The 25,019-nt window shown below is 42.8% G+C and overlaps 1 protein-coding gene across 10 annotated transcripts in view; it reads right to left on the bottom strand.

Moving 5' to 3' along the window:
- Positions 1-15,969, bottom strand: part of ANKRD26 (ankyrin repeat domain containing 26) — a 61,937-nt gene extending 45,968 nt beyond the window's left edge. For 7 of the 10 annotated variants that reach the window (XR_014223811.1, XR_014223812.1, XM_082239395.1 and 4 more), the window contains exons 1-9: positions 15,486-15,967; positions 12,846-12,960; positions 12,450-12,623; positions 7,061-7,167; positions 5,698-5,835; positions 5,221-5,363; positions 1,907-1,957; positions 219-252; positions 72-138 (exon numbers count right to left, since the gene is read on the bottom strand). Coding sequence is in view for 8 of the 10 variants with exons in the window: in XM_082239395.1 (XP_082095521.1) it covers positions 72-138; positions 219-252; positions 1,907-1,957; positions 5,221-5,363; positions 5,698-5,835; positions 7,061-7,167; positions 12,450-12,623; positions 12,846-12,960; positions 15,486-15,742 (1,086 nt within the window). In the remaining 2 variants the exon portion in view is untranslated. Of the gene's footprint in view, positions 1-71; positions 139-218; positions 253-1,906; positions 1,958-5,220; positions 5,364-5,697; positions 5,836-7,060; positions 7,168-12,449; positions 12,624-12,845; positions 12,961-15,485 lie in introns of all 10 variants that reach the window. The other 3 variants (XM_082239396.1, XM_082239402.1, XM_082239399.1) reach the window with 3 other exon arrangements.
- Positions 15,970-25,019: the final 9,050 nt, after the last annotated feature.

The following is a 25,019-nucleotide window of genomic DNA, read 5'->3' as shown; positions in this document are numbered from 1 at the left end:
TACCAATAGCAGATGGTGGACCCAAGTCTAACAGGTTATGGTTCAACTGACTTCTGCAAGTTATAACATACCTTAGGACTGAAATCTTCTTCTTCTTCTGAAGAAATCCAGCTGTCATTATCTGCTTTTCCAGAATCTCTGAAATGAACATTTAAAAATCAGAATAAAAATCCAGTTTTGTAGAACTAATTTTATCAAAAGCAAATGTAAAATCTTACCTGAATGAATCTCCAAAGGAATGGTCATCAATAACTGTTTAAAAAGCATGCACAATAAAAACATAAAAATCAAGACAATGAACAAACTTTAAGGAACAATTTCAGTTAAAATGTTTTAAACTGTAAAAATCTCTAAAGATATTAAGGTACATAGATAAATTATCTTTAAGAATCTGAAAATAACTGCCTTGTGCACTTTTGTACATGTTCACTAGCTAAATAAAAAACAGCAAGCAGGGATCTAAGATTCCCCCATTGTAAAGCTTATCACTCCCTATGGTATTGGGAATGGTGGAAATGATGACCATTTAGCATACAAATCCATAATCAACGATATACATGGATACAAGTGTGCATGAATAGAAGGACCTATGTAAACACAACTCCTTTTCAAGTCGTGGCTTTTTGATTGCATCAATGTAAAAAAATGGCTCCATAGGCATATCTTTATTTTAATTTTGAAGTTGTCTTTAAAGCCAAAGTACAAGAAAGTTTCACATTCACAGATGCCTCGATGTGTATTTGGGGCCTTGTTGAAAGGCAGGTCAGAGTTTTTTTTAATAAAAAAATCAATCAATAAAACAAGCACACAAGCCACCTTCCATATTGGGAGTAATTTTGAGCACTCACACTATCTCAATTCCAAATGGCTGGGTCTTTCTGAGCCTTTTTGGGGAAATTCTGAGGGGAAAGAAATCAGGGCTTTCCCCAAGAGTTATCCAAAGCTCAAAAAGTTCTGATTTACGGAAGTTCTACCATTGTCAGCCCTATTGTCTTCCAAAATTACTTGTTTCAGGGGCAGGGGGTGGGTAGGAAATGCAAAGTACTTTTCCTAAATTTCCAGTTCTCTGCAAAGGAAGCTTCTGAGCCTGTTCATCATGCATGAGAACTCTGGAAATTCTCTCCCCCCTCCAAATAGATAAATCAAGGAGACTGAAGAATGTCACTTCCCATAACAGTCTGAAAAGGAATGAGAAGCTACACAGAAGAAACAGCCCACATCCTAACACAGGCTAGTGCACGGAGAAACAACTTTCAGAGACCAAAGATACAATTCACTCATCCAAATTACCTCTGCTGACATGTAACAATGTGAGCGCTAGTTAAGCAAGGCCATTACCCTATGGATGAGAAGTTCCTCACTGCCTGAGGAACATTCTCTGTGAAGCTTAGACAATCCTATCATGTGCACAATGGGAGCTCTAGCATACAGTGGATCCAAGAAGTACAGAACAGCAACAATAGCTTCTAAATCATTCACTCTTGAAGAGAACAAGATACCAAGGGCTAAATTAGATGATAGGTAAAATGAGAAATTGCATTTCACATTTCTGTATTTTAAAACAAATTGCAGATATGGGGATGTTGATCAGACCCAAGTCCATGAAAGATAAAACTGATGCTTATAGCAACTTCTTCCCCAGGAGGAAAAGCATGGGGCGGGGGGACGACAACTATGGCAGGGGGAGAGGATTTAAGCATCCATCCTTGGTTACCATATTTCTCAATCCTGACACACACAAACCCATCATCTAGTTTGACCATTATTTCCACATCAGCTTGCTACAATTGAACTATGTACTATGGATTTCCTAAAAGCAGTAAGCACAAACCAAAGCAGGGAATCTGAATTAAAAATCTAAATCTAAATGAATCATTACATATTTGACCCTTGGAGACTGTTATACCTTTCCCTGAATCTCCTGCTGTTTGACTGAGTGTCAGGTGCACTTGTCTATCTATTTAGGCCAAGGCATGGAAGGAATAGATAAAAATAGTGAATTCATAAAACAATTACAAATATAGAAATACAAATACACATATACACTAACAAGTCATTCAATGTAATGAGTATGCTGCAATGAAAAACAAACCACCAATTCAAGTTCAAGAAAGGCAAATCATCCAACGCTCTCCCACCCTCAGATATTTGGATTTCTCCACTTCTCATAAAAGATCAAAGACACAACTAGAGATAAAAAATGTAGTTTGGAAAGATGTAGCTGATACATTTAGTTCTCTGCTTGGGAATACAGTACCTGATCACCACATTAATAGATATGACCCCCCCCCCCTTCTAAGTAGACTGGCTACCAATACAGGGCATGGAAGTTTTCCATTCCATTTAGCATTATTTGCCTGTGAATCTGGAGCTGGTCTTAACAAGTATGAAAGCACGTTTTTTCTCCTTACATATTTTGGTAGATTACATAGATTAATGTATTGAGATGAATATGCTAACATTCTTGTCTTATTTCTCAGGAGGCACTTCTAAGATAGCAGTATAAGTCCAGCTGAGATAAATGTGGCTCACTTCCAGTTAAATGAGCACTATATAGGATTGCAGCTTCTCAGGATACAAAGCGGATGGGCCTATCTAATCCTCCTGACCCTTCCGGTATTAGGGTATGTTACAACAACCAAAATAAATTCTCTCATGCTACAAACTTACTCTAGAGCAATTTATAAACACCAATTAAGAAGAGACACATTAGTATTCACTTTTGTTATATATACAGGCAGGAAGCTTCCTGATCATTCCTTTAAAAAAAAAGGGACAATGTTGAAGGAAAGACTTACATTTTCATTTCTTAGGAAACACTGATACAATGTAACTTTAACAGTTGGAAAACACCAAACTAAACAGTTAAAACAGGATTGAGGGGCACAAGAGACAGATATATACATACAGACACACAGACACACACACACACACACACACACACACACACACACATATGTAAAAAGGGTAAATGTAAAGAATCCCTGGACAGTAGGATGCAGAAACAAACGTCTGTCCCCCCAACAGCCCCCTGCACAACAATTGAGCTTGTTCCATTAGGAGCAACAGAAGGTTTTTTTAAAAATAAGCCCAACTGCTGAGGAGGGAGGGGAAGATGTGCAGCAAAAGGAGAGCCGGGGAGGAAGAACTTAACCCTCCACATGTACTGCAATGCCATCAAATATTCATCCCGCGCAGGACTTAATTAGGCTTGATGGGGGCGGGGAAGTATCTCAGTGGCTCCAACGAAACAGCATTTTTAAGCCCAATTACTGTGCAAGGGTGTGAGGATCCTTGCTGAGATTACAGATGAGGAGGGAAAGATTAACTAACTGTAAAAAGGGTGTTGACAGTAAGTTTAAATGTGTATGTGCATGTCTCTCTCTGTGTATAAGGGCTGTGGGCATGATTGAATGAGTGTTATGCAGCAATTTGCATATGTATAAGAGTGAGCCAGGAGACTCATCCACTTTTTTATGTTAGTCCTGACCATGGCTGATATGCAGCCCTTGGGAGCTTAGACATTAGAAAACGCAACCCTTGGACCCTAAAGATTCCCTACCCCTGGTTTACACTATGATAATTATGGTTAAAGAAATACGTATCCAACCTAGATTCCACCAGCTTATAGCTACTTTCTATGAGCACTGTTCATTTGGCTGTTTTGATACCACTATTGAGAACCCAGGGCTCTTGTTCAAATTGAATACTGTTGGCAAGCTCGATATGCAGCCAGAAATTAAGCTGCAACTCTCATTCCACAGTGCATTCAGAGACGTTATTATTACTATCATCATCATCATTTAATATATGAATCACTTCCCATGAGGGATCCAGAAGCAATTTACAATATTACTAGAAGTCAATAACTATGACTCAGGTTTCTACTGCAGAAGTGACAGCACAAAGATGAGAGATGAAATGGCTGAAGCAAAGTTTTGATGTCCCCACCCCCAAAAAAGCACCCCTTTCAGTTTAACATGCTATGTTTAGGGATTTCCATGGTCACTTAAGCTCCAAAACGCTGGGAAGTTGCAACTGCTAAGGGCCACATCCTTAGCAATGTTTTTTTTTAGGCAATATGAATATGGCATGGTATCATGTTTTGGTTAGTTGAAGTTTCACCACTACCTTAAAGCTTTCAGTGGCAGGGGGGTAGACTTAAGCCCCAGACTTCTCTGTACACCAGAAAATGCAACTGAATCTATCATGCAACCAAAGCTACTGAACGTGCAAGCAATACCCTCCACACAGAATGACAGAGCTAGAAGTGACCTTGTAACTCATCTTTCCTTTTAACCCATTAAATAAGTGAATAGGCAGGATGTGTTGCACTAGTTGCAGCATGATGTCTCACATGAAGGTAGGTATATAATGTTTCAAAGCAGCATTGTGGCAATCATTTTTCGTATCAGGGCATAGCTCTGTAAATATACACATGCACTAAGTTTGCAGATCAAAGAGTGAACCTTCCTTGCAAGATTCTGAACTTTTTATTTTAATAAGCAGACACCCCAAAAAGAATAAAAAAGTAATCCTAGTGTACTGCTGTTTTGATTCTTGTACTTTGTCATGGAATTTGCTTCTCTCCAAACTGACCACCCCTTCCCAAATCCCACCCCCCCTTTCCCCATTGGGGGAGATATTATGATTAAGTTCAGGATTACAATGAGGGTTTAAGAGGACAAATATTAATTACTTCTATAAAGTATGTGTATAAACTTAAATGCTTAAATGCACTATTTTTTACTAAGCAGCCAACGACACAAAGTAACTGCAATATTATAGAAGCTGTTCTATTCTAGCCCCTCAAATATGGCATACATATAACTAAGTTTGCATATAGCTACAGTGTAATTCAGTAGCCTAAACCCTGAATTCCTCAGGTGCCATAAACTTTAAGAAATCCTTAGACGCACAAACACTCATTCTGCAACATATTAACATACTGCACAGGCATGTTTCAGGATGAAAACTCAACCCCTAGTAGGAGGCACACAGAAGTCATAAGGAATGTGGCTACTCTGCAATGAACAAGGGATTAAACTAACTGACCTTCAAATTCCCTTTCAACTCTTATCATTTTGTGAATATTATTAGTCACCAGTTGGGTACTTGAAACATAGAAAGGGTGGCTTCAGTTTGCCTGATTACTTCGGTTGCATAGACTGCATGTCAGAACAAGGACAGATTCTCTAGTTTTAGTATATAAAATCATACCTTCTTTGTTTGTAGCTGGTGCGCCCAACATGCCAGAATATCCAGGTTTTTCTGGGCTGCTCAATAAAGTTAAGACTTTTTGATCTCCAGAGCTCTGTTCTTTATTTTTGTAGTTCGAAAATTCAGATACATATTGCAGAAGACTAAGGGGTAGAAGGGAGATAATTTTTACAAATCATGACAATACAAACAATTGATTCTTCATGAAGAGAATAAGAACATACCTCAAACCAGAAGAACAGTTTTACATCAACTCAAGGAGTAAAACCCTAACTTTTGAAAGGGCCTTTGACTTTCTAAAGATCCACTCTCACATAACAGTTGATCCATTTATTTATTTGTGTGTGTGTGTGTGTGCGCGCGCGCACGCGAGTAGCTACATAAATAGATATTTTCATTCCAGCAATGATTAAACAAATTCAACCTATTTATTTTATGGTCAATGAATAATCTTAAATGTTAGAAATAAAAGCTTACATGGGATCTCCGCTATTCAGAGCATAATCCTTTGTTGACCATCCACTTTCATCTCTATGAAAAACATCTGAGCCATGTCGAAGAAGAATGTTTGTTAAATCACGGTGTTTTTCAGAAGCAGCAGTCAACAGTGGAGTTCTGAAACAGAAAGGGAAGGACAGCTGAATTTCATCGATGAATTTAACTTAGATCTTCTACCCGCTGCTGGTTAATAGAACAATACAAACTAAGATCTGCTACACTGGAAATAATGTAGATAAGGCAAGGCATCCCCTCCTCCCAGCTTTGTCAAACTCTGCCAGTAGTGAGTGGGACCAGTGTTGCAGAACCCTAAACTGTGCCTATCTAAATCCAGCACAGGTGTAAGCTACCACTAGTGCAATCCCTGCCACTAGTAGTCAGGGTATACTCACAGAATGTGGTGTTTCGGGGTGGGCACTGTGAAGGCGCCTGCCTGATATCAATAGGCAGGGAGTTCCAACGTGCAGATGCTGCCACACCAAAAGACTGATTTCTTACAAATGTGGAACGTGCGTTATGTGGCACCTATATTAGTGCCGATTCTGCCAATCAAACTGGCCAAATGGGCATATATGAGGTAAGGCGATCTTGCAGGTGAATTGGTCCCAAGTTCTTAAGGGCTTTATATACTAATAGTAACGGCTTGAACAAATCAGTAACCAGTGTGAATCTGAGCACAGGTGTTATATACTGACAAGGTCTCACTCCTATCAGCAACTGTGCTGCACCATTCTGCACTAAATGCAGCTTCCGAATCAGGCACAAGGGAAGCCCCACACAGAGCACATTACAAGACTGGGGTGAAGGTGTAAATGGAGGTGTAAAGCAGGTTGCCAAAAAGGACGGAGTAAGAAGCATGGAAATAAGAGTCAAGAAGAAAGCAGGGACATGAAAGGGTGGGCAGCACAGGAAGGAAGTTCCATGCAGATATTCTCTTTTTTTGGTCAAGATTAGGTCTAGATTAGGCTACTAATTCAGAATGAGATTCAAAGTCTATTCACTGCAGCAGTCTTTGTCCACATTAGCATACTAGTTAAATGTTGTGAAATTCTACTGCAAGAATAAAAACATGGAGAGCTGGTGATTATTAAGAACAGACCCTACCTCAAATCCGCTCCAAAAGGTTGGAGGAACCTTCAAAGCAGATTGCAGGGGGGTCTACAGGGCACACGGTGGGAGAACTTTTGTGGCAAAAGTAGAAGTAGTTCTGCAAGTGCAATTACTTTCTTGCATACAACCCATAGTCTCTTCATATATTACAGTTCATGGGACAAAAACTGCAACAGTTTTCTTTAGAAATAGTCCTTAAGTCTTTAGATCAGATAAATGAACCAGACTGTACCTTCCTGAATTATCTGTGGCATTTACAGAAGCTCCTTCTTCCAAAAGAAACTCTACAATTTCTCGATTGTTTTCTGTGACAGCAACAATTAGAGGAGTATTCCCATCCTGTAAGCATAAAACTGAATTAGCAGACAAAATTTGCAATACACACATATGTATTGTTTTCCATAGAACTTGAGGACATTTGTGTGTGGACCAAAGTTGCTTGCCTCCAACAGAGCTTGCACAAAGTAAGGTGGGAGAACTCCAAGTCTGAAGGTGAGGGGAGCTCCTTTAGACAGTGTTCTTCAATCCAGAGTTCTCAGATATTGTTGAACTACAGCTGCCACCATCCTAAACAGCTTGCTAAGCTGTCTAGGGATGACCAAAATTGAAGTCCAACACAGCTGGGAACAATATAATATAATATAATATAATATAATATAATATAATATAATATAATATAATATAATATAATATAATATAATATAATATAATATAACGTAATGCTCCCAGCTATATTAATTATATTACATTACATTATATTATATTATAATTAAAATTTATATACCACCCTATACTCACAGGTCTCATTGAAGAATACAGTGGTACCTCGCAAGACAAATGCCTTGCAAGACAAAAAACTCGCAAGACGAAAGAGTTTTTTGTTTTTTGAGCTGCTTCGCAAGACAATTTTCCCTATGGGCTTGCTTCGCAAGACAGAAATGTCTTGCAAGTTTGTTTCCTTTTTCTTAACACCGTTAATACAGTTACGACTTGACTTCGAGAAGCAACTCATAGAACGTGGTGTGGTAGCCTTTTTTGAGGTTTTTAAAGACTTTAGTGATTTTTGAAGCTTTTCCAAAACTTTCCCGACACTGTGCTTCGCAAGACGAAAAAAAATCGCAAGACGACAAAACTCGCGGAACGAATTAATTTCGTCTTGCGAGGCACCAATGTACTGAAGAACATTGAAGAATACTCATTGAATCTTAAGGCCTCTAGGGCTTTGTGCACCCAAACTAGTACTATACAAGGTGCTAAAAGCACATAGGATGGCTTCAGGCTTCTTTGAATTACTCTCTTCCCACTTCAGTAACCAGCGGCAGGACAGGGCAGCGCCACTCCCTAATTACTCTGAGTAGGTCTCTCTATTCTCCTTCCTATTCCCACAGAGGGGAAATCATTTGAATAATATCCCACTCAATCCAGAACCAGAATGCTATGCTTTCACATGAATGCTTGGTAAATTGTACATGTTGCACTTGATTGGGGGGTGGGTAATATAGAAAAGTTACTCATTACAACGTTCTCTGTGGGAAAATGATTGCTTGTACATGAGAGCATGAGCAAAGTTCTTATTATTGCAGAGTGATTTTACAGCACGAGATATTGTTAAGAGCATGATGAGCATGTGAACACCTCATGCTAGACTAAATGATTGGCTCACGTAGCATAGTACTCTCTTTGTCTGCGGGCAAGAGCAAGGTTGCATTCCTTTGAATTGTTACTTTTGAGTACCAGGCAGAACAAGCGCTGTGCTGGAGGAGAGAGGATGAATTATTTTCACTGGACACAATAAACATTGCACGGCTAAAGCCAAAGCTTTTTCTTCAAGTCATCTTGGTGTGAGACTGATTTTCTTACTGATGTCGAGCTGGTTCTCGACATTTGGTGCCCCGTGTGACTACCTTTGGACTCCACGTTGTTCCTCATCGTTCAGCGCTCACCACACGTCTTTCATCCGCTATGGATCCCGGTGAGTGCTCCCTTGCTGCCCCGTGTATGTGATTCTGGACTACGTTAAGGACTTATCAGCACTTATCTCGCCCGGCAAGGGCTGCAGACGCGTCGTTCATCCTTCTAAGGATCCCTGGTAAGTGCTCCCTGCTCTTTTTGCAACTCTTGCAATCATGGGGACGTCTCTATCTGCACCACAGAAAAAGTTTTTTGAAGACCTTAAATTTCTCTTGGCCAGCAACAGCCTTATTGTCTCAGATGCTGATATCGTGTCTCTTATAGAAGCATTGGATATTCACTGTCCCTGGTTTCCTCAGAATGGGAATTATCATTTAAAAGACTGGGAAAAAATAGGACAATTTTTCCAAAACCATCCTCAGATTGATGTCAAAGTTTTGCATGCCTGCTGTAAGGTTTATAAGGCTATCTCAAGATTAACTCCTACAAATCTCCTCCTGGCCGCTGCTTCAGCTCCTTTGCCCCCCCTCCCAGTCCTCATGCTGCCTTCAGAAGCACCGTCCTATCAGCCTCCTAAACAGGCAGACATTTTTCCTCCTTCGGCTCCTGTCGTCCCTCCTCTGCATTCTTTGCATTCAGCACCCCCTGCTCTTCTACCTCCTCCACCCAAGGCATTTGGCACCGCTCCTACCATTCCTCTTCAAAAATCTCTCCGTGCCGCCGCTCCGTTGCTGCCTTTTGATGCTGATACTCCAAATCCTGCACCCCCAGCCCCCGCCATGCTGACCCAAACCGATGTTCTCGATGGGCTGACGGGAGGAGGAAATTTTCTTCCTATTGCCCAACAGTTGGCCCTTGATCCTATGTATTGGGCAGCCACCACAGCCTCAGCCCAAGAGGCTCTGGCCTCTGTCCCTGATGACAGGAATGAGCGCAATGGCCGGTGGGGCAGCATCAGACAGGGCCCTACAAAGCCCTATGGACAATTTGTTGATCGCTTGTATAATACCTTCAAGCGGCAAGTTCAGGACCTGGCAGCACAAGAACCGATTGTACGCCAGCTTGTGTTTGATAATGCAAATGAGCACTGTACGCAAGCACTGCGCCTTCTAATGGCAACATCAAATATAGCCATTGCTGATATGCTTAAAGCCTGCCAGTCAGTGGGCACTGCTAGCCACGGCCTGCTAGCCACGGCCTTGTCCTCCTCCGTGTCCCAAAATCCTGCAAAGGATAAAACCTGTTGGATTGACAGTGGCTAAAGAAAAATCCAGCGGACCTTACCCATTACGTACCTGGGACACAAGCTGACAGCATCTGCAGCCATTCCAGTTACGCCTCAACTACAGTTTCCTGGTTATCTTAGATTGGTGGATTTACAACAAATTCTTGGACAGCTGAATCGGATAAAGAGTTATTTGGACCTGCCCACTTCCACTTTGTCTCCAGTATTTTCTGCCCTTAAAGGACATAAGGATCCAGCAGACAAGATCACAGTCACCTCTGCAATGGAAGAGGCTCTTCCACAGCTGTTCCAGTGTTTCCTGGCACGCTGAAAGGCCATCTTCACCCCTACTGCATTGGCCCCCTTTTCCCTTGGAAGCCACTTCAACCACCAAACATCATTACAGTTTTGCTGCCTCTTGTTTGGGAAGTGAGCCTGGCTTTGAAAGATGTCCTTGCTGGACTGGCATCGCTTGGGTTTTGCCTCCTAATAGCAACCATCCCATCTGTGTCACCACGCTTCATTGGGCTTGGACTTTTGACTCAGCAGTACAAGGAGCAATACATGAGACTTATTTACAGCAAATGGGCTCCTGTATCTGCAGAAATGGTTGTGTGACTTCTTCTGGATTGTGGTTTTTACATGCCAATAATCAAGCCACGAAATATCACACAGGTTGCTCGGAAACAGCCATTGGACTAATTTACCATTCTCATCCTTATTGGCATCACTTGGATTTTACCCCCCAGATTTTTTTTCCTCCTCCCTCAGGAGTCCTGCCTTATGATGTGTTCCCCTGAGCATGTACAGAGGGCTGTCTTGGAACTATTGTGGACTCTTGGCAAGGGAGGGGTGAGGGTTTTTAGTGTGTTCCAGTTGTTTCATTTTTGTGCTTTGGCATGGTTCCCGGACAGAAAGAAAGTTGCAATATGGTTCTTTAGCAAGGCCTGCGAAGACAATGGGCCCTGTTCTCGACCTTGTTGCAATCTTTTTAGTTACAGCAAGCGGAATATGCTTGGCTAGTGCCTTTTTTTAGCTGCTGAGAATAATGATTAAAAAAAAAAAAACTTTAAAAAGCTTTGAGCCTTTTTTGGTGGTGGTATTCTAGCATTCCAGTAAATGCTTCATATAAGATTAGCAATAATATGAAGGATAATCGTATAAGTTTATTCCCTGTGTTTTTATAGTGCCTTATAGTTTTCGTTTTAATCATAATAGCAATAAATTTTTAGGTCATTATCCATATTGTAATTGGACCTATGAGTATGTTAATGGATCTTCTTGTTTTCTTAATGTTACAACTATGAGTGATAGGCCAAAAGTTTTAGTTAATAATGTCACAACCTACATGACTTATGAACAAGCTGCGTGTAAAGATTTTTATGTTTGGTTCGACTGGATGAGAAAGAGCAGTAAATCTGCATATTTGCTTCAATCTGATTTATGGTTATTCTGTGGCAAATTGGACCGAATTTTTGTTTAATTTTACCATCTTTGTTTTAAAAATAATTAACAAAAAAAACAAAAACAAAAAAAAGTCAGAAATAAGAGAAGTTGCTTTATAAACTTTTTATGCTTTAAATGTAATCTTTGCCTCTAAAGGTGGAATTTATGCCTTAATTCATTCTCATTGTTGTATGTATATAACTGATCAATCAACCAATATCTCCGCTATTATTGATTATATGGAACAAATGATAACCCATAATCCTTTGAATCCACCTGAAGGTTTTGATCCATGGGATTGGTTATTTTCTTGGTTACCTAATGGATTATAGTTAAGAAATTTATTATTGATTGTAATTGCATGTTTGTTGTATTCAATGCTTGCTTTTTTTTGATTTCCCAATGTATTGCATGGTGGTACCGACCACGGCCCACCACAAGGGTTACAAGGGGAATTTATGTTGCAAAATATAAACGCTTAGGTAATGGGAATGCAATTCTGATTAAGGGTCCCTCTTATAATATAACAAGGAAAGAGGGCATGTGGGAAAATGATTGCTTGTACATGAGAGCATGAGCAAAGTTCTTATTATTGCAGGGTGATTTCATAGCTAGAGCATCCTTGGAGCATGAACAGCGCGTGAATAGCTCGTGCTGTCCCAAATGATTGGTCAACTAACATAGCCTGATCGCTCGCATGGTCTAGTGCGAAGGTCCTTATCTGCTGGCTGAGAACAAATTGCTTCGCTTGTATTTTGTATCTTTCTGACTTCACACAATAAAGGCTGTGCTGCAGTAGCTCTAAGGCGGCCAAGAGAGCCGGAGCGAGAGCAGCCATATTTCTTCAACCCATCATGGTGTGAGACTGATTTCTTCAGATGTCGAGCTGGCACTCGACAGTTCTCTTGCCACAAAAGACAAGTTGCATGCAAGTTGACAACATAAGCAAAATTATTTTTCTTCAAGAAACTATTTTAACATTCAAAAGAGCATTCAGAAGCAAAAATTATTTTATGGTATTCAGCTAATTTTACTTTACCTCATTCTGTGCTTCAATATCAGCATTATATTTAAGGAGATGTTTTGTAATAGCTACACCAGAATTAGCAGCAGCAAAGTGGAGGGCAGTATTACTGTGAGCATCCACAATATTAGGGTCTGCTCCGTTCTCAAGCAGATAAATTGCACAAAATTCCTGCTGGCATTGTACAGCCTGCAACAATTAAAGAAAGGAAATTAGGCCCACAAATTATGTTAATACAAACAAATATTTAATGCTGTCGGAATTTAATGAAACATGAAGCAGTAACTTTTAACATTATAATAATTAACTTGTTGATGGTTGTCATTAACAAAAAAAGTGGTACTAAACTGGCATTTTCAACTAGATATGGCATTTATAGAATGTGGTATTGTATTACCGTTTCATACATACCTTCATTAATGGAGTTTTCCCTTCATTATCACGGAAATTTAGTTGGCATTTGTTGCCTACCAAGAAAGCAACAATATCTGTATATCCACCAGCACAGGCAAGATGCAAAGGTGTTCTGGAAGGGATACCATTGAGTACAATCAATATATCACTCAGAACAGCAAGAGTTTTTCCTATGTGTTATTTGACTTAATATTTGTTATCTTACACTTTTGGTTTTGCCCATTTTCCCCTAACAACCCTAAAAGTAAACCTGAGAGATTATTGATTGACACATAGTTATTAAACTTCATAGGACAAGTATGGTCACAACTTAATAAAGACTCCTCACACCTACTGCTTCTCGTGGTCAATATTAGTGCATTATTTACATTATTTATTTACATTATTTTTTTATTAAGTAAGAAGTTGCAAGAAGTTAACAGGTGTCTGAAAATAGTGAGGCAAGAACAACCCCAAGGAATGTACTGAAGGGGCTAAAGACTCCAAGACTGCTTTACACAATCCCTGCATTCTACCATGTAAGGGAAACATCATGCAAATGACCGATTATTTCCTACTCAGAAGCATCTTTAGCTGCTGCTTTTTAAGACACATAGTTTAGCTATGCTCCTATTCATGTAATGTTAAGGGCAGACTTTGGTAATCTTTCATAATATGGCCCCCTGTGTGAGCCCAAAATTTGGCGCCCCCTAATAAATATTCCCAATCACAAATCTTCCCAATTTTGCACCCCCTCAGTTCAGCACCCTGTGTAAGGGAACTGCCCGACCCACCCTAAATCCAGATGTTAAGCATTCAAAGGTGTTATCTGAATGGCAATGCCCCTCAACTTGGGGGATGGCCCTCTCAAATATTTTATTGGGGATGGCACGAACAGATCTTGGCCCCTAGGAGTTGGCACCTATGGATCTTTGGACACAAGTGCACACTGAAAAAGTGCTCCGGCGTCCAGGATGCAGTGGGTTCAGGGTCAGGAACCGACCGAGGTGGTGCCTCGTTGCTTAGGGGTACTGCCCCCCTCTCAACTTAGCCTACCTCACAGGGCTACTGTGAAGATACAGCGGAGTGACTGCTGTGTATATCGCTCTGCCCTCCTTCCAGGGGTGCCAACTTGAATAAAATATTGGACGACAACAGGTAAGCCCCACCCCACATAATCAATCAACAAGACATGGTGCACACACATCACTTGAATAGCCATGCCCAGCAACTTGGGGGTAGGGGCTGGCCCCCTTGAATATTTTATGGGGGGCAAAGTGACCTCGGCCCCTAGGAGTTGGCTCCTATGGATCTTTGAACTACTGAAATAGTGCTCCAGCATCCAGGATGAGGATGCAGAGGGTTCAGGGCCGGGCACTGACCAAGGAGGGGACTAAATTCCTTGCTTAAGGGGGTACTATCACACACTCTCTCTCTCAACGTGGCCTACCTCATAGGGCTACTGTGAAGATACAGTGGCTGTTGCTTATATCACCTGGCATTCCTTCAATTGGTGCCAACTTGAATAAAAAATTGGGAGACGAGGACTGGCCCCCTCAAATATTTTAGGAGGGGAGGCTGAAGGGACCTCAACCCCTAGGAGCTGGCTCCAGTACGTTTCCAAGCACAATTCAAAGTGTGGGTGTTGACCTTTAAAGCCCTAAACAGCCTTGGCCCAGTATACCTGAAGGAGCATCTCCACCCCCATCGTTCTGCCTGGACGCTGAGATCCAGGGCCGAGGGCCTTCTGGTGGTTCCCTCACTGCAAGAAGCAAAGCTACAGGGAACCAGGCAGAGGGCCTTGTCGGTAGTGGCGCCCGCCCTGTGGAACGCCCTCCCTTCAGATGTCAAAGAGATAAATAACTACCTGACATTCAGAAGACATCTGAAGGCAGCCCTGTTCATGGAAGATTTTAATGTGTGACATTTTAGTCTTTGTTGGAAGCCGCCCAGAGTGCTGGGGAAACCCAGCCAGATGGGGGGCGGGGTACAAATAATAAATTATTATTATTATGGATCTTTGAATCACTGAAAAAGCAATCTCCAGCATTCAGGATGAGAATGCAGTGGGTTCAGGGCCAAGAACCGACCAAGGAGGGGACTGAATTCCTTGCTTTGGGGTACTGTCACTCACTCACTCTCAACTTGGCCTACCGCACAGGGCTACTGAGAAGATACAGTGGAGCGACTGTACAGTGGTACCTCGGGTTAAGTACTTAATTCGTTCCGGAGGTCCGTTCTTAACCTGAAACTGTTCTTAACCTGAAGCACCATTTTAGCTAATGGGGCCTCCCGCTGCCGCCGGAGCACAATTTCTATTCTCATCCTGAAGCAAAGTTCTTAACCCAAGGTACTATTTCTGGGTTAGCGGAGTCTGTAACCTGAAGTATATGTAACCTGAAGCGCATGTAACCCGAGGTACCACTGTATCTTCAAAGGAAGCAGCAGCAGGCCAAGCTGAGCGCCAAATCTTGTAGAAGGAGGAGGAGGAGGAGGCGCTATATTCCCGAAACAACAACGATGATGATGATAATAATAATAATAATAATAATAATAATAATAATAATAATAATAATAATAATAATAATAATGCCAAGAAGCCTCCTCCGTCTCAGATTCGGGGGGGGGGGAGCCTTTTCCGTGGCTCGCCCTCATCACCTGGAGTCCTTATCCGGCTCGTTGAGGTCGTGCCTCTGCACGAGCCGCTGCACGTCGCCCAGGCTCCCTTCGGCCGCTGCCCGGTGCAGCTGGCCCAACTCTTTCTTCCGCACCACGTAGGCGCCATCGCTGGCGAGGCATGAGGCGCAGGCGGACACGACAACCTCGCCGGCCGCTTCGCTAGACGCCGCCGACGCCGGCTGCTGCTCCGCCGCCCGCCTCTTCTTGAGCCTCAAGATCCCCTTCAGCCTCTTCATCCCTGTCGGCGGAGGCCGGGGGAAGGGAAGCGGGGCGGCGGCGGCGGGGGTGCTCTCGGGGGGCGCAGCCGCCGGCCGACTGGACTCCCTCTCGCCGGGAAACGAAAGCGGCCCCTGACAGACATTCAACGGCCCATTGGCTAAACTGGGGGTGGGGGTGGGGGGGGGAGAAGGCCGTCCGCGCGAGCCGCCAACGGCCGCCTCAGAACCGCGACGGTGGGCGGGGCGAGGAAAGCGCGGCTCGCCGCCAAGGCAACGGCTTTTTCCTTCAGGGCGGAGCTACGCATGCGCTCGGAGAGAAAGGCTTTCCGCCAGCGAGGTCTCTTCCTTTTAAAGTGACGCATCCGCGCTGCCCTTGGAAGTTCCTCGGGTTCTCTTCCTCTCCGCCGCTCTTAAGTGCGCGTGGCTGGGTTGCCACGTGCGTCGCGTGCGAAGCCTCGCTTTGCCCCAGGGTTACATGAGGAGGACTGCTGCACGCGTGGCTCGAAGCAAAAACTCTCTGTGGCTTTATTTCATGTGCTTTGTTTCACGCAACTGTGCCCCGTAGCTGTCAACGTTCCCCCTTTTTGAGTATTTTTTTTTTTATTAAAAGATTTTCTTGTTTTACCGAAGTATGTGTAATGTCTCTCGTATTTTTTTTCCATGTAACAGTTTTACAAATCCGTTTCATTTGTTGAGACATTAGGGGGAGGGGGAAAAAGGGGTGGAGGGGGGGAAGATGGGTGGGGTAGGGGAAATTCCCTTATTCCGAATAGGATTCCTCGCAAGAAAAGGGAAAAGTTGACAGCTATGCTGTGCCCATTCCCACGCTGCGTTTGCATTGCACTGTGTTTTCAGCGTGCAACATCCACAGGTCGCTATCCTGGGAGCCTTTGTCTTGTTTGGGACCCTTTCTTTTACTGCTGCGTGCCACCCACTTCCAGTGTTCCTGGCGCCCCCATTGTTTTTGTCTCTCTCCCCCCCCCCTCCCATGTCTTGTGTGACACTGTAAACCATCTCCAGTGCTTGACAGTATTGAGTCAGTGGCTCATGTGCTTTTGGCTCGCACTCTTGATAAAGATTTGAGGAGTTCGAGTTGATGGGCTATGCCGAAATGGCAAAACTAACTAGGAAGCTCAGGAATCAAGAAGGCAAGAAATTTAAAGAAAGAATGGGAAATATTTATAATGTATATACAAAATCATTGTAAACAGGTCAAAACATTAGCAGGACTTGTAATGTAACAGAATGTATAGATGTATTGATATGCAGTTGAAGTAGAATCAATAGTGCCCATAGAAGGGAGCGGGGTGGGGGAGTCAGGAGATTCAGAGTAATCTCAATAAGTAGATTTGGAAACGGTTTTGTTGTATGTTTATATTTTGGAAAATCAAATAAATAAATAAAGATTTGAGGAGTGAAGTTATCACCCCTCTATTATTGTCCATGCCGGGTCGCTCAACCATTGTAAGTGTGTCCTTTCTTTAGCAGATCAAGATGATCAGGTGACAGCAAAAACTGCAAGGTTTTTAACCGGGGGCAATTAGAATAAGATCTATTATTTTATTATTGATGTAAACCCCCAAAATGTATTTTCTATAGTTAAGTTTTTTTACCTCTATCTTCAGTACATTTTATTGCTATGGCTAGTGGCTGATGCAAATAAAGATTCTTCTGATTCTGATTAATCTCGAGTGCTTTGGGGAGCATTTATCAGGATCCCAGGGAGACCTCGGCTGAGAAAGAGGCTTGTCAGACCACAGAGAACCCCTACTACAACTAAAGATCTGGAAGAACCCACAAAAGTCCCAAGGCGGCCTGACATGTTGAGGCTCATAGGTGTCTCACCCAAGCCCTCTCAGTTACACATTGAACCAAGCCCTTGATCCCCACTTCTCTCCCTTCAGTGCCTTGAGAGCAAAGACAGCAATGGACCTACTGTAGTGGGAAGTCCAGAATTGATATAGAAGACCCCATCTGTCACCTTTGGGAACTTACCTGTGATGTCTTTGCTCTGAACACATACAGAGAGAGACATAAAAAAAATGTGGATTTAGGTTGACAACATTATTATAATGGTGAATTTTGACACAGCTTAAAGTGATTTATATATCACTTTTGTTGTTGTTGTTTAGTCGTTCATTCATGTCCGACTCTTTGTGACCCCATGGACCAGAGCATGCCAGGCACTTCTGTCTTCCACTGCCTCCTGTAGTTTGGTCAGACTCATGTTGGTAGCTTCGAGAACACTATCCAACCATCTCGTCCTCTGTCGTCCCCTTCTCCTTGTGCCCTCAATCTTTCCCAACATCTGGGTCTTTTCCAGGGAGTCTTCTCTTCTCATGAAGTGGCCAAAGTATTATCTCTACTTAAGATCTTAATGTGGAGCTTTAATGAAGCTTAAGCAATGCAGAACTTTTACACAAGGCTTACTCTGAGGTGAAGGTGAGTACAGGGCTGCCACTGTTCCTGTTTGGACTATATGTGCAGATAAGTAGCATAAATATAGCGTCCATGCAAAAATGTGTCTGTTTAACTCTCCTGAATCAATCGCCCGGAATGGCCACATTATAATGGTTCAAAAATGCATTCATCCTGGCTGCCTTTGCCCTGTTATGCTGCTTTGAACCTTGCTTGCCTTTTGCTCATTGTTTTGCTCATGGACTGTATATATCAGAGGCATCTTGGGAGCATACTTGCGATTTGGCTGGATTTTTGAAAACGATGTGTTCGTACACTATGTGTAGTGGGAAAGAAGGAGGGACCAGTGCCACTTTAAAATATAAATATGAGTTGCCCCATTTATAGATGTCCATTCTTTATTTAATTTCAACCCAATACTTCCTAGTGTGCTATGAGAACCAGAAAAAAGAATCAGTTTTGATAGTGCCACAATGTCTAGGAGCCAAATTATTACACCAAATTATTAATGAAAGTCCTCACTGTAGGTAATGCTCTTGATATTGACACACAAAAATCCACCGTGGGGAAAGCAGTGAGATCGCAAGAGAAGGTGAAGGCAGGAGAAACATTGAGCATCCCCTTCACTTATTGCTCAGTCTTGAAGTTGCACACCTGCAATCCTGTTTTTAGCGTTACCCATGAAAATCAGCCTAGCTTCTTAAGATAACATTTCTACAGCTACATTACTATGACATCTAGTGGGAAAAGTGATGTAGTACGTTTTGCTATAGCTGAGGTTCTCAACATTTTTGAGGCCATGGCTCCCTTAACCAGCTACAGTCTTTCTGCGGCACCCCTGTGAGAATCAGGAGTAGGGCCGGATTTAGATGAAGAGAGGCCCTAGGCTACTCCAATTATGAGGCCCCTCCCCATCCCCCACCCTCACAACTAGAAGAAAATGGAAGAGTGTTATAAACAAAATTGAGTGAAGCCAAGGATGATGACAGGTATGGCCTGGGCAGGCCATCGGCCTTCCTGTTATATACCTGCTGGGATTGACAAGCCATATCACCCTCACCTGAATCTCATAGCTCTCCTGACAGATGAGTTAATCACCTGACAGGTCATTAAAATGAATTTTAATCTCACATGTAAATCCTCGAAACTTTCTTATTTGTTTATTTGAGCAGCTACTGCTCTCACTTCATTACAAACAGTATTTCTACCTGCAACACACTTGAACAAACCTGCTCCTCTTCCTATCATATATATTTTGTTTCCATTTGCAACTGTAGCTGCCTCTGATGAGTTATCATTTAACTCTTGGGGGGAGGGGGATTAGCATCAGACCTTACGTGCCAAATCAATTAACCAACTACGGTTACTGTTAATAGCACCGGTTTTCCGATAACTTGATATTGCTGGATAGTTCTGATGAACTGCAAAAGCATTTTTAGTTTGCCTTCTGTTGCCACCCTGGAACTTTTATTAGTGCCACTTTGTTTTGTACAATTCCTTGCAAATGAAGGAAAACAACTTTTCTCCTTGTATATGTTGATACAGTGGTGCCTCGCAAGACGAAAAGAATCCGTTCTGTGATTCTCTTCGTCTAGCGGTTTTTTCGTCTTGCGAAGCAAGCCCATTGACGGATTAGCGCTATTAGCGGCTTTTAGCGGCTTATCGGCTTATCGGATCAGCTGATAAGTGGCTTAGCGGCTTAGAAAAGGGGGGGAAGGGGAAACCCCCCGCAGGAACTTGCAAGACATTTTCGTCTTGCGAAGCAAGCCCATAGGAGATTCGTTTTGCGAAGCACCTCCAAAACAGAAAACTCTTTCATCTAGCAAGTTTTCCGTCTTGCGAGGCATTCGTCTTGCGGGGCACCACTGTATATGATTTTGGTTACTGAGAACAAACAAGAGTGTACAGAAACAAGATTGGGTGCAGGCCTGGCCAGGGCATAAGCGTCCTGTGACAAAGGTGACCTGTGTGCTTGCTTGCTTGATTAACAGCTGTTGGGAACTTGAAGGTCCCTGCTCTCCCTTCTTATGGTCTTTATATCGGACCTGGAGAAGCCAATAGAGAGCATTTCATGTCAAGAAGGAGGACAAGTGGGCACCCTATCAAATGACAAGGCAGGAGCTACACAGAACAGGACCTTTTCACTGGTGCTGCCCACTGTATGGCTCACTCTTTGCAGACCTGCTCTCTTTTGGCCTGTATTTTGGAGCTTTATGATCTAGGAAGACTTTGGAATAACAGGTTGACAAGTCTTATCAGTCGCTGACATAAGAGCAGATTTTCTTTGCTGTTATTCTGGGCTCCTGGTACACCAGGGAGAAAAGCAATGACAAACCAAGACAGCATCTTAAAAAGTAGAGACATCACCTTGCCAACAAAGGTCCGTATGGTAAAAGCTATGGTCTTCCCAGTAGTGATGCATGGAAGTGAGAGCTGGACCATAAAGAAGGCTGATCGCCGAAGAATTAATGCTTTTGAATTATGGTGCTGGAGGAGATTCTTGAGAGTCCCATGGACTGCAAGAAGATCAAACCTATCCATTCTTAAGGAAATCAGCCCTGAGTGCTCACTGGAAGGAAAGATCGTGAAGCTGAGGCTCCAATACTTTGGCCACCTCATGAGAAGAGAAGACTCCCTGGAAAAGACCCTGATGTTGGGAAAGATGGAGGACACAAGGAGAAGGGAACGACAGAGGATGAGATGGTTGGATAGTGTTCTTGAAGCTACCAGCATGAGTTTGACCAAACTGCAGGAGGCAGTGGAAGACACTCCTGCCTGGCGTGCTCTGGTCCATGGGGTCACAAAGAGTTGGACACGACTAAATGTGTAAACAACAACAACAACAACAATAGAGTTGGCCAGGACGAAAGGAGGGATACAATTTATGAGCTTTCTCCATTATGTGCACAGCAGAGGGTTTTCAGTCAACAGTGCAAAGGCTGAGCTGAAGCATTTCCTGCTGGTTACCTGCTTTCAGCAATAGGGATCGCTGTTTGGTAGTACCCAATTGGTTAGCTGTCAGATTCTAGAGCTCCCTATTGGTGGCTCTTAGGTAATTCCAAAAATACAGAGTCCACTCATAAAACACAGTGTTCAGTCATAAAGCAGTAACATAAATCTCCATTGCTACATGTTGGGTGTGTATTTCAGCGGTTGGCCGTACAGGTTTATGGCCATGCTGTAGTCTAGTGCTTATGTGACTGTGAATAAAAGGTGGCTGGGCTCATCGTCCTGGGGTTTGGGGGGGGGCGGTGTTAGAATTCCTGCTCCATGATTGCAGTCATGGGATTGTTGTCTATCACATGAGGGTATATGTTTTGACTCCACAGAGTGGGAAGTGACGGAGACAGGATGTTTGTGTTAAGCCTTAGCAGAATTTGTAGCTTTTATAATAGTTTTGTTATTCTGTACAAGGTGATGTTTCCACTTGTTAATGCACAGCTTTTTTAAAAAACTCTCCATATTTAACGTATTAGCTGTACTCACCGTAGTGTTGTTAACCTGACCTGGAATTATGATTGAAATAATCATAATATTACCACCAACCTCTGTTTTCACTTTTCATGTGGTGAGTGCTGTTGTTTATCGAGTCAAAATGGCACATCCACATTTGAATGCTGACATTTGCAGAAAAGCAGAAATTCTTTTTTTAAAAAATGGGAAAAGTAGATAGAGCCCTAGAAAAGGGAATTCAGACTGCCTTTGTATGTACTTATGTGCAGAGCATGGGACTAGAGGGTGAGGTGAAACGAGCACATTGAGGCCGCTAAGTTGCTGCCATGCCAGGTCCACCCTTCGCTTTTCTCCCAACCTCTCCTCTGCTTTTCTTAGGCGGGAAGCTGTCCAGCTCTGAGCCTGAAAAGGATGAGATGTACAGTCGTACCTCAGAAGTCGAACGTTTCCCGAATGCCACAAACCCGGAATTGAGTGTTCTGATTTGCAAACGTTCTTTGGAACCCAAACGTCCGACTCAGCTCCTGCAGCCAATCGGAAGCTATGCCTTGATTTCCAAATGTTTTAGAAATCGAACGGACTTCCGGAACAGATTCCATTTGACTTCCAAGGTATGACTGTATTTGAAAGTGTGGATCAGATTGGTTTCCAGAAAGTTTTCTTTGTCTGCCAGGAGGTTGTGGACAGATGGCAGAAATAGGTTGGCACTTGACCAGCTAACCCATACTTTCAAAGCTGCCCACTTCGTAGTGGCATCTAGATTACGGAAACCCTAGTGATTTTACTGCTGTGCTGTTAGCTTTTCAAAAGGCAGCTATAGAACCTTTATTCCAAATGATATTTTGTTGCTGACTTGAATGCGACCTGTTGATGTTTCTGAAGTCTCTGTGTCTCTTCTGCATGTTTTGCTATGCCATCTATTTTTTATTGGTTATGTTTTACTGCTTTGTAGCTATTTTTTAATATCTTGTATTAAAAAAGCAGGGTAAAAATCTACCTAAATAAAATAAATACTGATTAAGTCAACCATATCAACCTGGGTGCTGTTTTGGTACATCCTTCTAAGGAGGTGTAATCTGCTATAAACTCAAATTGGCCTGGTTCACATGTAATCCTAAACCATGGTTTATGAAACTAAACCATGGCTTTGCATTGTGTGTGAACCCAGTCCAGTAGCTTAAGGTTGATGGTTAATCAAACCTTGTAGGTGGTTTATACTTAATATTAACCATGGCTTAGCATTATGTCTGAACTTGGACCTCCTCAGCTTTGGTTAAGGAGCTGTCGTGTAGCCCAAAACCTACAGAGCCACAAGTGAAGAGCCATAAAAAAGTCAAAATGCTTTCAAAACTTGCCTGATCTGAATGACGCTTTTAACTATTCTGTGGTATATTAAAAAAGGGTAAATTATAGTCTAACCAATGCCTCAGTTTTGCTGTATAAATGAGACAACCAAGTGAATCTCTTTAGGTTTTTTGGGGTTGGGGTGGGGGTTGAATTTAAATATATATATGAACATGTCATTTTAGAAAATTAACCCAAGAAAACAGATTCTTCTTCAAAGAGCTTGAGTGGGAAGTAAGGAATGAGCATAAATCTGATTATTTATTTCAAGGAGTGAAATGTTAATTTTATTTGCCTCCTGACAATGCCTTTAAAAGTTTAGGTTCAGAATCTGAATTGCTATTATGTGTGATGTAGATATTTATTGCCACCTACTGGCAGAAATGTGGGATGCGGGTGGCGCTGTGGGTAAAACCTCAGTGCCTAGGACTTGCCGATCGCATGGTCAGTGGTTCGAATTCCCGCGGCGGGGTGAGCTCCCGTCTTTCGGTCCCAGCTCCTGCCCACCTAGCAGTTCGAAAGCACCCCCAAGTGCAAGTAGATAAATAGGTACCACTTTATAGCGGGAAGGTAAACGGCGTTCCGTGTGCTGTGCTGGCTCGCCAGATGCAGCTTGTCACGTTGGTCACGTGACCCGGAAGTGTCTCAGGACAGCACTGGCTCCCGGCCTCTTAAGTGAGATGGGCGCACAACCTTAGAGTCGGACACGACTGGCCCGTACGGGCAGGGGTACCTTTACCTTTTTACTGGCAGAAACATAGTGTTTTACACCCTTGAAATATTATGTGTTGTGATTTTTTTTTGTGGCACTGACAAATATTATTTCTTTAAAGTCAAAGCAAACCAACCCAACCCAACCAATTTATATTTTAAGAAGCAATGCAGCAAAATTTTGAGCTTCTGAAATACTTGTGTTTCCCTCTGTAGATTGCATTGGGCTGATGTCTAGAGGTATCATTTCCAGTACCACTTAAATGTATGTATTCCCTTCCCCTGTACTGATAATGGCTAATTCAGATGCAACGAGCCATTTACTGGAGCACATTTATATTATAAAAAGGCAGGGCTAGTAGTCTTCCCAGCTGAATCTCCAAATTAGCAGCAAAGCATTAATATGATAAAATATTATGCTTAGTTACAGTGACATTAAAAAAATATAATAACTCATAAAAGCACGGATGATAGTATTACCTGCAGTTTCATTGCTAATTTGGAAGTTGTGCTTGTATCTGATATAGTATACCCTGTTCCTTTGTAGACTGCAGAGCACAGCCTTCTGGTGACTTGTTCTCAGAGTCGGCATCTAGGCCACAGCTCAAGGCTAGGGATACGGTGACACCTATACACTAAAAGAGATGCGGGTGGCGCTGTGGGTTAAACCACAGAGCCTAGGACTTGCCGATTAGAAGGTTGGCGGTTCAAATCCCCGCGACAGGGTGAGCTCCCGTTGCTCGGTCCCTGCTCCTGCCAACCTAGCAGTTTGAAAGCACGTCAAAGTGCAAGTAGATAAATAGGTACTGCTCCGGCGGGAAGGTAAACGGCGTTTCCGTGTGCTGCTCTGGTTCGCTAGAAGCGGCTTAGTCATGCTGGCCACATGACCCGGAAGCTGTATGCCGGCTCCCTCAGCCAATAAAGCGAGATGAACACCGCAACCCCAGAGTTGGCCACGACTGGACCTAATGGTCAGGGGTCCCTTTACCTTTACACACTAAAAAGCCATTTCACTGTAGAGCATGAATGCAGTGTTTTCTCTCCCTTCCCTGCCTTTGAGCATTGCCAATTGCTGTTACAAGATGTAGTGTTCCGGGTCCTCGTGAAGCATGACCTCCGAGGCCTTTGCAAGGCTTCTGACATGACTTCCAGGCGCTGCTTTAAGTTGGCTAAGTTCTCACTTAGCTAACTTAAGTCCCCAGTTAATTCCCCACTTAGCCCACTTAAGTGCCCACCATGCCCACCTAAGTGTCTATTTAGCCCACTTAAGTGCTTACCATGCCCACTAAAGTGCCTACTTAGGCCACTAAGTGCTCCTTGCTATTTCTGTCACAGCTTTAGTGCTGGCAGTCAGGTAAAATACCTTGGC

Source organism: Podarcis vaucheri (genome assembly GCF_965113315.1).
Source record: "Podarcis vaucheri genome assembly, chromosome: 10".
NCBI lineage: Eukaryota > Metazoa > Chordata > Lepidosauria > Squamata > Lacertidae > Podarcis > Podarcis vaucheri.
This window is presented reverse-complemented; position numbering and strand designations above follow the sequence as displayed.